At 38.7% G+C, this 17,496-nt stretch overlaps 1 protein-coding gene across 1 annotated transcript in view; it reads right to left on the reverse strand.

Moving 5' to 3' along the window:
- Positions 1 to 17,496, reverse strand: part of LOC136877025 (xaa-Pro aminopeptidase 1) — a 279,859-nt gene that overhangs the window by 19,626 nt on the left and 242,737 nt on the right. The window contains exons 10-12 of the mRNA XM_067150827.2: positions 13,392 to 13,605; positions 4,751 to 4,984; positions 4,617 to 4,658 (exon numbers count right to left, since the gene is read on the reverse strand). Coding sequence (XP_067006928.2) covers positions 4,617 to 4,658; positions 4,751 to 4,984; positions 13,392 to 13,605 — 490 coding nt within the window. The remainder of the gene's footprint in view (positions 1 to 4,616; positions 4,659 to 4,750; positions 4,985 to 13,391; positions 13,606 to 17,496) is intronic.

The raw sequence follows: 17,496 nt of genomic DNA on the forward strand, positions 1-17,496 counted from the left end.
CTGATCATAATTTTCTCATTGTCTGAAATTGCTATAGCCCTTCTATGTGTCATTTCTGCTGAAAATTTGTGAGTCTTAAGAAGGGTGATAATTTTATTTTTGTTCTCTGGATCTGCTATCTCGAGTCCAACTGCTTTGAGATCTTGCTGAATTTTGTGGTTTCATTGTCCTCCTGTCTCCTTTTCAAGATTTCTTATCTTGTGAAAGAAATATAAGATTCTTTTCTTCTTCATTGTTGGGTCAGTCTCTTGATAGACAGTTTCATTAGGAAGGATTCTCCAGACTCCTTTGACCTGATATTTTTATTTATTTTTGCAAGTTCTGATGACTCTTTTTTCAGTTTTGAGGACCTGATCAGTTCTTTCATTTTCAATAAGGAACATGGTTTCACAAGCATAAGTGGCTTCTGGGAGAGTTATTGTTTTATAATGTTGGATCTTAGTGTCTATTTACAGGCATTTCTTATTATACATTGACCAGGTTAGAAATTGGGCTTTTTTTTTTTGTTAGTTCTATTTACCCATGTTTTCCTCTCATTTAAGTTGTGTATGATGATTTCTCCAAGATATTTAAATTCCAGAACTATGTTAATTTTCTGATCATTTATGAAGATTTTTATTTATGTTCAGGGGTTTCATGGGCATGATCTCAGTTTTTTCAAAGGATATTTATAATCCTATTTTTAGGGCATTTTTTTAGGACTGTGGAGATCTGGGCACAAACTTCTTCCAGGTCAAGGGCTAAGAGAGCTAAATCATCTCCAAATGCCAGTCAATTTGTACTTATTGAGAGTTTTGCTCCAATTTTGATTTTAGATGGGTTTTCCTTTAGGCAAAATTTCATGACTTCATTGAGAGCAATATTGAGAAGCAGAGGAGATAATCTGTCACTTTGTCTGAGACCAATTTTTATTGTAAAAGCTCTTGACATTTCTACCCTGAACTTTACCTTGGAATATGAGTTGGTTAAAGTTATTTTTATTATTTTTATTAATTTAGGATGAAGACCATATGATTTGAGGATTTTTAAGTCTATGGATTCTATCATATGCTTTTCTGAAATCCATGAATGATAAAGAGCTGTTTATTTCTGCACTTGTAATATTCCATTATTAGTTCCAGGCTGAAAATTTAGCCAGGGCAGCTTTTGTATGGGCAAAATTCTTCTTGACATTTATTTGTTTATGTGTTACATTGATAAACAAATTACCTAGGGTGCTGCATAAGAAAGGCTGCAAGTTTGTACAAAAATTGCTCACAAATATAACTTCTTTTGTGTATCATCTTACATTGCAGAGCACAATACTGTGATTAGCTAGCATAGTTAGCTATAAATTTCATCTTGATCCGTGGTGGAGTTATTATATACAACAAATTCCATCTTGTACATTTTGGAAGTTCCACCTTTCCACCACTTTAAAATTTTATGATTTTCTTAGATTAAAATAACATTAATTTATTAAGGTTTTTTTTTTTTTTTTTTTTTGTTGGTACATGTTTCATTTTCCATGGAAGACATCTTCAGCTGTGATCTTGAGTGACAGTTAAAATATTCACAAAAACAACACAAGTAACATATGTAAAACACAATATTAAAAGCAACTTGTCCTTGACTAAATAAAAAGTTTAAATGTCTAAAGAGTCAATGGTTTTCTCATTGTTGTCACTGTTTGGCATCTCTTGATGTAAAAGATATGTTCATGAAAAGTCACTTAAAAACTATCTTAAAATAAAATATCATAAAATTTCTTAATAAATATTAATTAAAACAATTTGGTTTTTGTTAACCCAAAAAACAGTAATTATACAGTTTCAGGTATTTACAGGCTTAATTGTGCTAGTTGAGGATCTGCATACATCAGACAAACCGGGCGAGACTTCGCAACTAGATACATGGAGCATGTAAATGCCAGTAAACACCAAAAATTCTCTGCTACAAGTAGTCACATGGAGGAATCTGGACATGCACATACTTCAATTGAACAAGATCTGGAGGTAATAAAAAGAGTGAAGAAAGGGCGCTTCATGAATACATTTTCCTGAACAAATTCTACAATAATCACAATCTGAATGAAATCACAGAAAATAGGAATCCTTTATTTGATTCAATACCTCCCTTATTAAGTCTATTCAGCATCAGTAGGCTACAGAATGAAGGTTTTTCCTCCACCTAGAAGGAACATTTCCCCTCCCCCTCCTTCTGCAGCTGTTGTTCCCCCTCCCTCCCAGACCATGTGAGCACACACAGATACAACATTAAGAGGAAAGCAGCATTGAGCGCAGTAGGAGGCCTGGTGTGCTGCGATGAGGGGTGTCAGTTGGTGAGTAAACTCAAAATCTTAATAAACATGACAGCTAAATCGCTTTCACTAACAAGCTCCAAAATTTATTCTCCTTTCCAGATTTGGACGCAACCACACCACTAAGAGTTGCTTTCCATCTTGAATACAATTAGGCCTAGTCTATTTCATCAGGCAAAAAAAAAAAAAAAAAAAAATCCCTTTTCCATCACATAAAGGTTGAATGTTACAAGAACTTGCATAGCTACACACTACTATTTTAATTATTTAGTAAGAAATTTTAAGAATCCTTTATTTTAGGACAGTTTTTTAAGTGACTTTTCATGAACACATCTTTTACATCAAGAGGTGCCAAATATTGACAACGAAGGGAAAACTATTGACTCTTTAGGAATTTAAACCTTTTATTTAGTTAAGGAAAGTTGTTTTCAATATTGTGTTTTTGCCTATGTTACTTGTGTTGTTTTTATGTATACTCTAACTATCATTCAAGATCACAGCTGAAGATGTTTTCCATGGAAAATGAAACATGTGTCAACAAAAGAAATTAATAAATTAATGTTGTTGTAATCTAAGGAAATCGTAAGATTTTAAAGTGATGGAAAGGTGGAACTTCCCAAACTCACAAGCTGGAATTTGTTATATAGCATAGCAAGCACTGCTCTGTGGAAGAACTAGTGAAACAGATGAAGTTAGCACACTTTCTTCTCTATAAGCTATGGTTCAACTAACAACATTCAGTCAGTGTAGGTTAATGTCATTGCTGATTAATTTTAGAGACTCTGGAATGCATGTTTTACATGTACAAGTGTAATTTCCTGGAGAACCATTAGAGTTACCAGTACAAAGAAAACAAAATTTTCAGTGCACATGGTGGGATTTATTTTGTGATAGGGCTAACCATTTTTCCATTACTTTGGTCTTTAGCAGATGAGTCACACACAAGATCCATAAATACATACATATTAATGGCTGCCATTTTGAAAAATCAACCGAGTAACAGCGGCTCTACATTTGGGAGGTGGAGGGACTGGTCCCCACTGTTGGCTGTCCTGAGAATGGTTTTCTGTGGTTTCCCATTCTCCTGCACTAAGGAAAATGCCGGAACAATTCCTTTTATAGGCCACAGCCGCTACACTGTCACCTTCTCCACACCTCCAATCACCTCGTCCAATCTCCTTGGTCTGAGAGAGGGCGTTACGCTTTAGGAGGCCCAGCATACCGCTTCAGGGTACGTAAAGAAAGCTTGATTTTTAAAAATGAATTATTGAACAATCAGAATAGGGTTGTATTTGAACTAAATATCTGAGATACATCCATACAGAGTTTCAACTGCCTGTAGTTCATGTGTGATTGAACAAGAAAGAAATGGACACTATCTCATTTTTGGCTATTGCACGATTTTTCTCAAATAATTTCCCAGAGGATATAATTTCAGTTCAATATTTTGAAATAAAACATAGTCATGTGACAGTTCCCTCTGAGATTGTTTGTGCAAAATTTCATTCAATTCCAGCCAGCAGTTTAGACATGTTGTTTCAGACGGTGAATGAAATGATGCCCATTTCATTTTTATACAAAGAGAAGATTATGTACTACTGCCTCTCAACAGAGGTAACCCTGAGGACTCAATATTGTTATTGTAATGATACGTGAAGTACGGTATTTAAATATATGATAAATGAATTCTCTATAATTCATTGAGCACTCAGATGGTGAAATAATGTCTGACATGATCATTGCTCAGGACACAACACAAAAAGAGAAGGATTGTAATCACTATAAATGAAATTTGTACAAATTATAGTCTGCATAAATCCCCTTGTGGATGAAGTCGTAGAACACTACACCTACAGTATCTCCTGCCTGTATAAGAAGGAGATTAAAAGGGACTCTCAATTTGAGAGTGTCTGATCCTTTGAATAATGAAGTTATTGGTAAGAATACAGAATGCCATGAAAATAGAAGACTTCCTAGACCTCACAAACCTAATACTGTTAGGATGGAAGAGAACAAGAGTTGATCAAGGAAGGTTGGATAGGAAAGATTAAAGTGAGAAAACTGGCACAAGTAAGCAGAAGCAATGTCAGACTCATTCATAGTCTTGGCACAATTCCCCTAATTGCTTTGGAATAGCCACAAAATACTTTGATAAAACTAAATATATATTTAAGCTAATCAGTGTAACACTGACGTAAAGTACGCGAACCTTTTCTTGAGCCCTGGTTCTCATTCAGCACTATGGAGCTCAGCGCTCAAGAAAAAGTTCACGTAAAGTACTAAAATTTCATGATGGAGAGAGCTAAGTAATATTCACCTTGAGATCCAAAGAAATTTTTATGATATGTAGTGTTGAAGGCTGTAAACAAAAAACAAAAACAAGTTATTAAAGAATATGTTAGAGGTAAAAGCAGAGTTGCTACTGTTATAAAATGATATATGGCCACTGACCTTCATGAACTCCCAAGAAAGCTCCTATTCCATGTGTGCTTCCATGACCATAGTCCAGACCTTCATAATACAAGGGTTCTCTTATAAGGACTTCTAGCTTGGAGAGAGTCTGACCTTCAGGAAAGCGAGCAGTTACTAAGTCAATACACCCCTTAAGTAATGCCGTGTAAATCTTAATTTGAAAGTCTGTTGGCACACCTAAATGTATAGTTCGAGTCACATCTGTAGTGCCATCTGAAAAAATAAAACATGCATCCTGATTCAGATGCAAAAGGAAATGTTCAATGGCATATTAGGGTTCGTATTATCAAAATCAAGGACAAAGAAACCAGTTATTGTTCTTCTTCTCCAGACCTGGGACAGCTGAAAAAAAGAATACAGAAGCTTAGCTATCTTTGACAGAAGACATTAGTGTAGTTTCCTTGCTAATAAAGATACAAGATGGCATGGAAATGAGGAAGAGCCAGATGTATTCTAAAACTGGGCTAATATTTTCATTTGTGATAAGGATGTCCTTTCTGAATGAATTAGTTTCTGGTGAGGGTGAGTACCGAGAATGAACCCACAGTAATACAGAGTGTATACAATTATGTTATCTATGCAGTGAGAGTAGAAGTGCACCTGGAGCAGAAGTTTGTGCAGTAAAGTAAATAACTCCAAAATTTTCCTCAACACTTTCACTGGGTTTGATCTTAAAGGTAGTTTAGACTTACAGGAACCTTTTAAGCCCATTAAAGCTCTAGGTCATCATTTAAAAAAAAAGTTTCCCATTGTATAAAAACTGCTTGCGCTTGCTGGCCCATCCCTGCTCAAGTGATGATTAGTGTTTTAAGAGGAAGTACTACTGGGCACCCATCTTCTCTTCAGAGGGAGGGAGGAAGAGGTCAGATCTTTTGAATAATGAGATATTGGTAAAAGGAAGAATACAGAATGCCATGAAAATAGAAGACTTCCTAGACCTCACAAACCTAATACTGTTAGGATCGAAGAGAACAAGAGTTGATCAAGGAAGGTTGGATAGGAAAGATTAAAGTGAGAAAACTGGCACAAGTAAGCAGAAGCAATGCCAGACCCAGTCATCAACATACACTCTCAAATTGAGAGTCCCTTTTATCTCTTCTTATACAGGTAGGAGAGACTGTAGGTGTAGTGTTCTATGACTTCATCTACAAGGGGATTTATGCAGACTATAATTTGTACAAATTTCATTTATAGTGATTGCAATCCTTCTCTTTTTGTGTTGTGTCCTGAGCAATGATTACATACTGGTAATTGATTTATTATGCAGGGTAGAGAAGAACAAGATGAAGCTGAATATCATTCTAGATGTTGTAGTCGTCATGAAAAATGCTCTAAACCAAACAAACCAAACTCCATGGCACAATAGCCCCGAAGGGCCATGGACTACCAAGCGACCGCTGCTCAGCCCTAAGGCCTGCATATTATGAGGTATCATGTTCACCACGACGAATCCTCTCAGCCATTGTTCTTGCCTTTCTAGACCGGGGCTGCCATCTCACCATCAGATAGTTCCTCAGTTGTAATCTTGTAGGCTGAGTGGACATCGACCCAGCCCTTAGATCCAGGTAAAATCCCTAAACTGGCCAGAAATCGAGCCCAGGGCCTCTGAGTTAGAGGAAGGCATGCTACCTCTGCACCATGGGCCTGGCTGAAAAATGCTCTATGGTTCCTAAATAGCTACAAAATATTTTATAGAACTTGGTTTTTTTAATAATGCTATTTGTTCGGGGCGTCACCTATAGAGATCTTTTGCCCCTACTTGCTCCATATGATATGAACCTGCATGTAATTGGAATTGCAGAAGTGCAGAGTGTTGAATGTGAGGAAAGGAATATTAAGGACGACACAAACACTCAGTCCCCAGGACAGGGATATTAATCATTTACAATCAAAAACCCTGACTCGGCCGGGAATCGAACCCGGGGCCGCCAGGTGACAGGCAGATGCGTTGCCCCCTACACTGTGGTGCCGGACTGATTCATGGAATAGTTTATGATTTATATTTGGGTATCAGTAACCAATTTGTAGAAATTTTTAGGACACTGTTCAAAGTCAGCAGAACTGTCACAAATGAGTTTTTGTAAACTAAAATTTGAGCAGCAGCAGCAGCAGCAGCAGCAGCAGCAGCAGCAGCAGTAGTAGTAGTAGTAGTAGTAGTAGTAGTAGTAGTAGTAGTAGTTCATAATACAGGATGTCCAAAAGGTACCTGTGCAGTAGAAAATTGTTTTCTCTACAAGAGATGTTGGAAATATCCCCCTACGGCCTGCAGACATGTCTATATATGATGCTGCATATTGCTGAACACTTTTTGGAGGATGCATTTGGAACCAGTCCTTTTGAATCTCACTCTCATTTAGTTGGGTGATGAAAGGTTCTAGAACTTCAGTGGTAACATTCTGCATTGATGGTTTCATCGAACATTGCCTTATAACTTGCTACCCTGTTAAGGTACACTATACCCCGATACTAATCATGTAGAGGCATACTCTTCCAATCATGAGGGTTGTCAGTGTTCCAGATATGAGTCTTCTAACTGTTAACATATCCAGACAGATGAAATTACCATGTCATTCCTAAATTTTCTCTACACGACACTTGGTTTCCCCTACCTGTCGTAAGGGGCGACTAAACAGGGCCCCAGGGGCTCTTTAACTAGAGAGAGAGAGTGGTTTGGAGTGGCAATCGTATTGAGAGGTAAATGGGTCCACAATGTTGAGAACACTTATCATATTAATGACAGAATCCTAATGGTGACAGTAAAAGCCAATCCAGTAGACTTGGTCTTAATACAAGTGTATTTCCCCACTACTAACAGTAAGGATGACGACGTAGAAGATATTTTGAAAACATCGAAGAACTATTTGAAATTGTGGACAAGAACTCCAATGTTATTTTCATGGGTGATTTTAATGCTTCTGTAGGTTCAAATGAAAATGTTAAATACAGTGGTAAATTTGGTCTGGGAGAAACAAATTCAAGAGGCAGCAGACTGTTAGAATTTTGTGAGCACCACGAGAAGGTTATATCAAACACATGTTTTGAGGTTCCCAGAAGAAGATGTTATACTTGGAAGGCTCCTGGAGATACAAGAAGATACCAGATTGACTATATAGTGGTTAAACACAGGTATAGAAATCAAGTGAAATCTGGTCGTAGTTACCCAGGTGCTGAAATCAACAGTGATCATAATCACACTCTTGTTACAACTAAATATGATGTCAGATTCAAGAAGTTCCAAACACTCAGTCAGAAGAAATAGTGTCTAAATAAACTTCGGGATTCTAGTGTGTTACAAACATTCAATGATGCAACCAAAGTGAAGAAAGGTAACTTGGAATGGGATGATATAAAAAGTGGCCAGCTATCTAGACTTATTAAAGAATGGTAATTAGCCATCTTAGCTAAAGGAAATTGGTATTATGACTATGGATGTTGGTATTATACAATATATTAGCTACCTAATTTTAGGCAAAAGTCTGATTCCACTGAAAAGAAGAAAAACTGTAGGCTACATAATATCAAAATTTGCAGAGTAAATAACTTACAAAATTAAAGAAAGTAAGCTTCTACAGTTAGAAATGTGCCATTCAAACAATTAAAATTTGTAACATTTATATGTTAAAGAAATCATTTCCCATAATTATGAATTTATATCCATAGTATTTTAATAGTTTTAATTTATCTCAAATTCAGTGTAGCAGACTGACGGTCAGAAATATGTAAGACCAACGCTACCCCAGAGCAACTCATGTTAGGAAACATGACAATGAAAGCAGAGTGTAGGATGGCAATAATGCCAGCGGGAGATGATAATTGCAGCATGGTTGTGACTATGTGGATGGGGCCAGCATTGAACAAAACAATAGTGCCAGGGAATTGTTGTGGCTCATGATAAGGAAGCTTTATCATAATATTCAATTGATTTATCTGTCATTGTCAAAAACTCTCCAGGTCGCCCAGAAACATATGCCGAGGGCATGTCTGGACGATGTGCTGAACAGTTTGACGTTCAACACCACAATCAAAGCCAATAAAGTCATCTTGGGACTCAACGCGCTTTGGGTTTATGAAGTGACCATTGACATGAGATGATATGTGCTATGGTTGGGTTGTCGAGAAGTTATGCCCCAATGCTCTAGAGCACATCCTGGAGTATGGAGGGTAACGCTAATCAACAAAAAAGTGATACTAGCCCTTAGTGGAGTGGTGGTGATGGCATGACTGGAAGAGCCTATTGAGGATAGCAGCAAAGTGGAATCTGGACTGACAACTACTGAATATGGACTTCACCTAGCGAAGAAGCTTGTATTGGTATGAAGCTGCGTGCCAGTATGAGTTCTGAATGCAACATTGTGGGGCCGATGGATACCCAGCAGGACTGATCGCGGATTATGTGAACTGGTTGATTGTGTGATAACAACAGAGAATGAGGACACACAGAAACAAGGGAAGCAGATGACAAACTTCAGAGGGTGATATCAGACAATGGAAAGATACTTAGAAACAGACCAGTTCCAGAGGCTGATCATGTAGTTCTGGGACATCTTCACGATAATGGGAGGTTACTGCAGGAGGACCGACATGGTGTTCTATTGCATTAACATCGGTGATGCAACCCTTTTCTATCAACCACTCCAGTACCATTGGGTGCCTCTGGCTAGGAGGGATAGACCAGATGCTGAGCGATATGAAGCAGTGTGGGGTAATGGAAGAATCTAACAGTCCATGGTCACCCCCTGTAGTGCTGGTTAAGAAGAACAGCAAGTTTCATTTCTGTATCAATTATTGGAAGCTAAATGACATCACCTAAGCAGGACTGCTTTATGTTGATGACACATTGGACACCTTATCCTCAGCCTATTGGTTTTCAACGCGGGACGTGGAGTCTGGACATTGGCAAGTGAGGCTGCACCTGGAGGATAAGGAGAATATGGCATTCTCTACCAGCCAGGGGTTCTGGCAGTTCACTATTATACTCTGGCCTGTGTAATGCACGTGCGACTTACAAGCAACTGATGGAGACTATATAAAAAGGCCTCACACACAACACCTGCCTAGAAAATTTTCCAGAGACTACATGGTGTTCACCTAAAACCGATCTCTGGGAAGTGCAAACTATTCCAGCAGGAGGTATATTATCCAGGCCACACTGTATCAACAGAGGGAGTAGCCCCCGATCTAGAAATGCTAGATGCTGTTAGAGAGTAGCTAACACTGAAAGACAAGTGAGAGTTGAGGATTTTTCTTGGCCTGTGTACCTAATGCAGGAGGTTCCTTGCTGGCTTCCCCAACATCTCAAAGTCACTCATGCAGTTCATAGAGGAGAAGAGGCTGTTCTAATGATCATCAGATGCAAAGGCCACATTCTAGTCACTCAAGGAGTCTCTGTGGTCAGCACCTATCTCAGGTTATCCCAAGCATGGAGAGAAGTTTGTCGTCAACACCAACGCCAGCAGTGTAGAAATTGGTAGGGTGCTGTCACAGATCCAAGACAGACAGGAAAAGGTGATAGCATACTACAGTGAGTTGTTATCCAAAGGTAAAAGGAATGACTGCGTTACCTACCATGAACTACTGGCCATCATGAAGACGCTGGAGCACCTCCACAAATATTTGTATAATCAGTAGCTCTATCTTCACAATAACTATTATACCTTGACGTGACTCCTGAACTTTAAAAAACTGAATGGACTGACAGCTCAGTGACTGCAATGTCTGCAAGAATATGACTTCACCACCAAATACTGACAAGAAATGAAACACTGCAGTGCTGACATCCTGTCCATGAGACCATGTTTTGGGAACTTCATCCACTGTCAGAAGGTTAAAAGACAGGTACAGTGGACATCCAAGCCATAACAACTGTGACAGTGGAAGGCTGGGATTGTGACACCCTGAGGTAGGAGCAGCCTGAGGATGAGCCTGTTGGACAAATCCTGTGAGAAGTTGAGTTGGAACAATGACCAGCATGGTAGGACATCACCAAGCATAACTCAACTTTCAAGGCATATTGGACTCAGTGGAAGTCCCTAGAGGTTAATGATGGTCTGTTGATGTACACCTATATGGGAGTTGGCCGATGGCAAAAGGAAGGTTACCTAGCCAATAATTCCCTGGGACAAAAGAAGGGAGGTTGTAGCTGAGCTACACAGAGGCACCACTGCAGGCCATCTTGGGGTCATTAAGACCTTGGATCAGGTCCAGCAGCAGCATGACTATTGGGTGCACCTGAAAATGGACATCAAAAAATGGTGTCAAATGTGTGAAACCTGTACAATGACCTGAGGCCCTCATACCGAGACTAGAGGCCAGATGCAGCATTACAACATCAGAGTGTCCTTTAAGAGGATATCTATTGACATCACAGAACCATTTCCCAAGCTTGCTGAAAATCACTACGTACTCACTTCTAGTCATGGCAAAGTGGTCTAAGGTCTACATCATCCCCAATCGATGGTCTACTGTGCATCCACTCTTGAGATAGCAGGCATGACAGCCACCAACATGGTCTTCAGAAGAAAGCTATTCCTGCCATGTGACTTGATTACAAGATATTAGAATCATTCCGTATTGACGGTTTTTACTTTACAAAGGTGAAAAAGTGAGTACTGGTATCCTCCTATTCAATACAATAAATATTCCGTCATTAGACGGAGTAAACAAATTCAAACATGTTTCAGCTTGTTTGAGCCATCTTCAATGAAAAATGAGGGGGGTTTGAAATAATTTACATAATATATGTTGAAAAAAATACTAAAAAACATAATGAAGGAGCAAATGAAAAAACAAACAAAAGAGAGCCTAGATGGAAACAAAATTAGCACAAATATACAATATTTACATCAATATGCGGAGCAAAAAAAACTCACTGCGACAAAATTCAGTGAAAAGGTATTAATTTAAAGTAATAATTGAAAGTAAAAACTGTGTTAACCTAAGAAAACAAAGGAATGAAAAAAACAAATGATGCAGATGGAAATAAACACAGGTTAACACAGTTTTTACTTTCAATTATTACTATAAATTAACACCTTTTCACTGAATTTTGTCGCAGTGAGTTTGTTTTTTGCTCCGCATATTGAGGTAAATATTGTATATTTGTGCTAATTTTGTTTCCGTCTCGGCTCTCTTTTGTTTGTTTTTTCATTTGCTCCTTCATTATGTTTTTTAGCATTTTTTCAACATATATTATGTAAATTATTTCAAACCCTCCTCATTTTTCACTGAAGATGGCTCAAACGAGCCAAAACATGTTTGAATTTGTTTACTCCATCTAATGACGGAATATTTATTGTATTGAATAGGAGGATACTCTCATTTTTCACCTTTGTAATGTGACTTGATGTTCGGGTGACCCTAGAGTAAGAACAACCGGCGACAAACTATGCATGGGAGCTGGTGGAGGGGCTTAGTAACATCCACGAGTATGCCCAATGACGCCTGACTAGAGGAAGGTCTGGTATGACTTGTAGGTGAACTCGAGATTATTCCAGGAAGATGATCGAGTGTGGCTATACCAACCCGTAGTGATAAAGGGAAAGTCACTGAAGCCTGATTTGCTGTGGGAAGGTCCCTACACTGTTATTACCAGGATTAATGATTAATCTGCAGTATTTGCCGGCCTCTCCGAGGGAAAACAAGCCTTGACTGGCTTATGCCTCATCGTGAAGCCACTTGGGGCGAGCAGCTTTAAGGCGGGAGCATTGCGACTATGAAGGAGAAGTGCAGGATGGCCGGCGATAATGTCATTGAGAGATGATGATGGCGATACAGTTGTGACAATGTGGATGGAGCCAGCAGAAAGCATAACAATAGCACCAGCAAATTGTTGAGGCCAGCAATAAAGAAGCTCCTAGAAGAAGCTGGATGCTGATAAACAGTGAACCAGACACTCAGAATGATCCAGATGTGGGAACTACTAGAATCTTTTATGGGCCTTAATAAAGAGCACAACTGGTGCATGCCAGTCAGTCTCAAGTAAATCAGTCATGAATACATCTACCGAAATTGAAAATTAGCAGATGGGCATGAATCCATAACGAGTCATTCATTGGGAGCGAGTCCATCAATCGGTTACGCGGAGTTCAGCAAGGCTTGCTAGCTATGAACTGTTCTGGAATGACACTGTGCTGTGAGAAGCTGTGTGGAGAACAAAATTCCAAAGCACTGGTGTTTGTGCGTGTGCTTGTGACAGTTGTGAGTAAAAGCTGTGTCAAAATGTGAGTGATGTTGTGATTAATTGTAAATAGGTTAATAAATCTAGTGGTTAATAAAAGACACTACCTCTCTGTGAATTATTTTTAGTTTTAAGGATTCTGTAACCTGCGACAATATATTTTCATTTTAAATATCTGTCTGTGATATTCCTGATTAGTGTCATATGGATATACACTGAATTAATTTAGTTTAAGTTCATTGGCCATATGCCAAATTAATAAAATAGCTTAAATTGAACTGCATTTAATATATTCTTAACGTTTTACAGCAGGTTAATAGAAACAAATGCATTTTTGGTCATGATTATGAGGTACCGGTGTAATGTTATAAAACCACAAGGTTACTTGATTTGTTGAGTAGTTGATATTTTCTAATCTCTACAAAATATGTATGTAATACTCACCAAGGTACTGGCCACCTGAGTCTAGCATGAAGACACTAGATGCATTTATTTTCAGATTAGTATCCTGTGTAGGAACATAATGTGGAAGTGCAGCATTAGGTCCAAATGCTGCAATCGTGGAAAAACTAGGTCCTCTATTGAGAACTTGTTTTTTCCTTAGTTCATCCACTGTAGTTGCAACTCTTAATTCATCCCATACTTCATTATCTATCCCCTGAAAACATTAAATGAAATGTTTAAAACTATAAATTAAAAATTGAAATACTATATGAATGTAAGTGTAAAGTGTAATAGGATGAAGATGATCATCATCTCTGCATCTATTCCTGCATTACATCACACTTTTGTCCAGCCAGCTCCATGGATTTTCTGCAGCTCTCCCACTTACCTTTCTGTATACTGTACATTTCCCTTCTTCAGTCATTTTACATTGTCTTGACCATAGATTGCTTAGTAATTTATTTCACTATGCTAGTGCATTCAATAGGTATCTTTACATTCTCTATCTTGCTGACAACATTTCTTATGATAATGGGATTATCTATTTTAAAAAAGTAACCTTGAATTTTTATGTGACTTATGATGAAGATGACAGGGGTGATGATGATGATAATTCCATGTGGCTATTGCTAGCCTGATGCAGTCCTTGTAAGGAAGACTCTCCAATGAGGGTGAGTGGCATCTGCTGTGTATAGGAAACTGTGTGTTATTGTAGTGGAAGATAGTGTTGCGTGTGGTGTGTGAGTTGCAGGGATATTGGGACAATACAAACACCCAGTCCCCAATCCAGATGAAATAACCATTTAAGGTTAAAATTTCCAACCCAGCTGGGAATCAAACTCAGGGTCCTCTGAATTGAAGGCAGCTACTCTGACCATTCAGCCAAGGAGCCAGATAAACTTGTGTCCTCGTCCCGAGGTTGGACAGCTTTTTTCAGGCACACCTCCAATGGAGGTGAGCTGCATGTACCATTTTAACCACATACAAGCCCTCCTGCCATCCTTAAATCTCTGGCAGTACTGGGAATCAAACCCGGGCTTCCAAGGACGGCATCTAATAGCGCTAACTATTACGCTGCAGAGGCAAATACTGTTGATATCATGATCATAGTCAAAGGGCCTTCAGTCTTACATGCTATCTGAACCTCCAAGACATGACTTCTCATTTTTTAAATCCCACAACATTGGTTGAACTGCTGAACTGCACTCTTACTGTCTTGGTAAGAAGCCAGAGACTACTTCACTCAGCTATCATGTCTCAGATAATCTATTTCCTCCCAGCAATGTTTCCTTATGTGTACATGATCATATTCTTACTACAGTCAGTGACATATGGGAAGCTGTTTTCGTTCATTTATATGATGTAAAAGTATTTTGGCCTGGCGCAGCAAGTGATTTTGAATGCAGTGAAATTGTGACGGAGCACAGCACATTGAGTAGGTAGGATAATGCATCAACATGCCAGCCTCTTGATTGGACAATTTTGAGTAACTTCTTGAGCCAAAAACCCTTCCCAGTTGACATAGACTATAGTTGCGTGTATCCATTCTTGATGGGCTGACAGTAGAAATGTCACTGATTTTGTTTGAGCAGTATTTGCTTTTGCTTCTGAACTGGATTTCAAACATGGGTATTGTTGATTGTTACTGTGTTTATAAATTACTGGAATGTAAAATGTATATATTTTTAAGGAGGAGGATTTGGCATACACTGTATGTTCTTCCTGTATGCAAAATGTTATGACCTAGTGAGTTGGCTACACAGTTCAAAGTGTGTAACTGTTAGTTTATATTCAGGAGATGACAAGTTTAAGCCCCACTGTCACCAGACCTGAAGACGATTTTCTGTGGTTTCCATTTTCACGCCACACAAATGCTGGGGTTGTACCTTAGTTAAGGAATGATCGTCTTCTTTCCTCTCCTATCCCATCATTGCCATAAGACCTCTCTGAGTCAGTGCAATGTAAAACAAATAACAAAAGAAATGAAAAAAAATAATATTATGCATTTGAATAGGGTGAACTAATACTTTTGTCCGACTCGTTGGCTGAATGGTCAGCGTACTGGCCTTCGGTTCAGAGGGTTCTGGGTTCGATTCCTGGTCGGGTCGGGGATTTTAACCTTAATTGGTTAATTCCAATGGCTCGGTGGCTGGGTGTGTGTGGCGTATTCAACATTAGAAATCATCCTAGGTAGGGCCCTCATCTTCACAGACATGCAGGTCGCCTAATAGGCTGTCTACTAGAAAAAGACCTGCACCAGGCCTCTCCGGAGGCCATACGCCATTATTATTATACTAATACTTTTAGTCAGGAAAAACTAACTTATCCAGCAACAGGTGTCTATGATACATTATACACTCATGAGCAATTTAATTAGAGGTAGCTGCTATAGTGTGGAAAGAATGCTGTGCTTGGATGAAAGATTAAAAAATAAAAAATAAAAATAAAAAAATTGACACATGCTAACTTCTAATATTTAACAAGATGTAACCCTTCCACCATACAATTAATTTCTACCAAACTGATAGCACTGACAGATTGTACCACATACTATACACGATTCCTTACAGTTGCTTGGTTTGCTGTGACTCCTTACTTAGTTCCATTGTTTGCTATGCTGTTACGTTATGACAAAGGGAATCAATCACAGAATGTGCGGACTCTGACCCTGACTGCCTCCTTCCTTTCTTTATTACCAACTCAGTTTGTTTTGGCTCTTTCATTTGTGTGCTAGTAATTCTCTGTGTAGTGGTGATTGTACCTTTTTGCAACTGTGCATCATGTCAAGAAAGCAGAAACGGGTCGTGATAATGATAGAAGAAAAATTAACAGCAGTTAAAAGAATTAACAATCCTTTGTGTACTGTGGCAGCTGATTTTGATGTTAGTGTTTCCAGTGTTTCTGATTGGCTCAAAATGAGAAAGTAAATGAGGTTGTGATTTTATGATTCATGCTAGAGATTGGCAATGGGCCAGGAGTCTTAACCCAAAACACAAGATCATCATACATATGGGAGAGCTTCATGCTTCACTGTGGAAAATGCTGGAATGGTTATTCAACACTATTATGCTGGTGTATTTGAGCTTGGATACCTAAAAGTCAGGAGTGGCTGTCATGACAGCCCAGTGTTTGTCTTGTTGTCAGTGGATCCAAAACATCAATGGTCTCTTTCCAGATGTGAGCTGGCTATGTGAAGATAATTCTACAAGGTCATTAAATGGCACTGGAAAACAAAGAACAGGTGAAAACAAAACTAAATGAAAATATTTATATTTTACGAAATGAACGTGCCTGATGGCCATGATCGTTAAAACATCAAGTCTATAATGATCTGACACTGTGGTTAGCTGGTTTGAGTCCTGTTGGTTGAAAAGATTTTCACCATTAGAATGTTGATCAGCAGGATAAGAGAGATGGTGGTATAGAAGTCACTAGATTGTGTGCCAAAAGCCTAGATTCAATTTCAAACCTCTTTGCAGTGTTCATACGGAGTGAGGGCATACAGGGATGGTGATGATGATGATGATGTTATTGGCTTTATGTCCCACTAACTACTTTTACAGTTTTCAGAGATGCCGAGGTGCCAGAATTTTGTCCTGCAGGAGTTCTTTTACATGCTAGTAAATCTACCGAATGGAGGCTGACGTATTTCAGTTTTTTCAAATATCACCGGACTGAGTCAGACTTGAACCTGCCAAGTTCGGGTCAGAAGGCCAGCACCTCAACCGTATGAGCCACTCGGCCCGGCACAGCACTGTCGATGGGAATGTTAACCCTTGAGTAGACTCCTTGGTACTATTTGACAGGAGTAGGCTATGTTCTGGTAGCAGGTTTCACCCTCTGCCTTCCTACTACAGTAACATATTCATTTCATCTCATTAACTCCGGTTGACGTCTAGAAGGGCATCTGGTCATAAAATATCACCACAAGGACTCAGTTAATACCTGACCCCGTAGAGAAGCGGGATAAGGGGTGGACAAACAGAACAAAATGTTTCAAATAGATCAAATTCAATTTGGGCAGAGTTTTCCCAAATTGTGGATCCTGCGACAAATAAGTATGTTGGTTATATTCAGTGTATTAATTGATTTACCATATTAACAT

Source organism: Anabrus simplex, chromosome 1, assembly GCF_040414725.1.
Source record: "Anabrus simplex isolate iqAnaSimp1 chromosome 1, ASM4041472v1, whole genome shotgun sequence".
Lineage (NCBI taxonomy): Eukaryota > Metazoa > Arthropoda > Insecta > Orthoptera > Tettigoniidae > Anabrus > Anabrus simplex.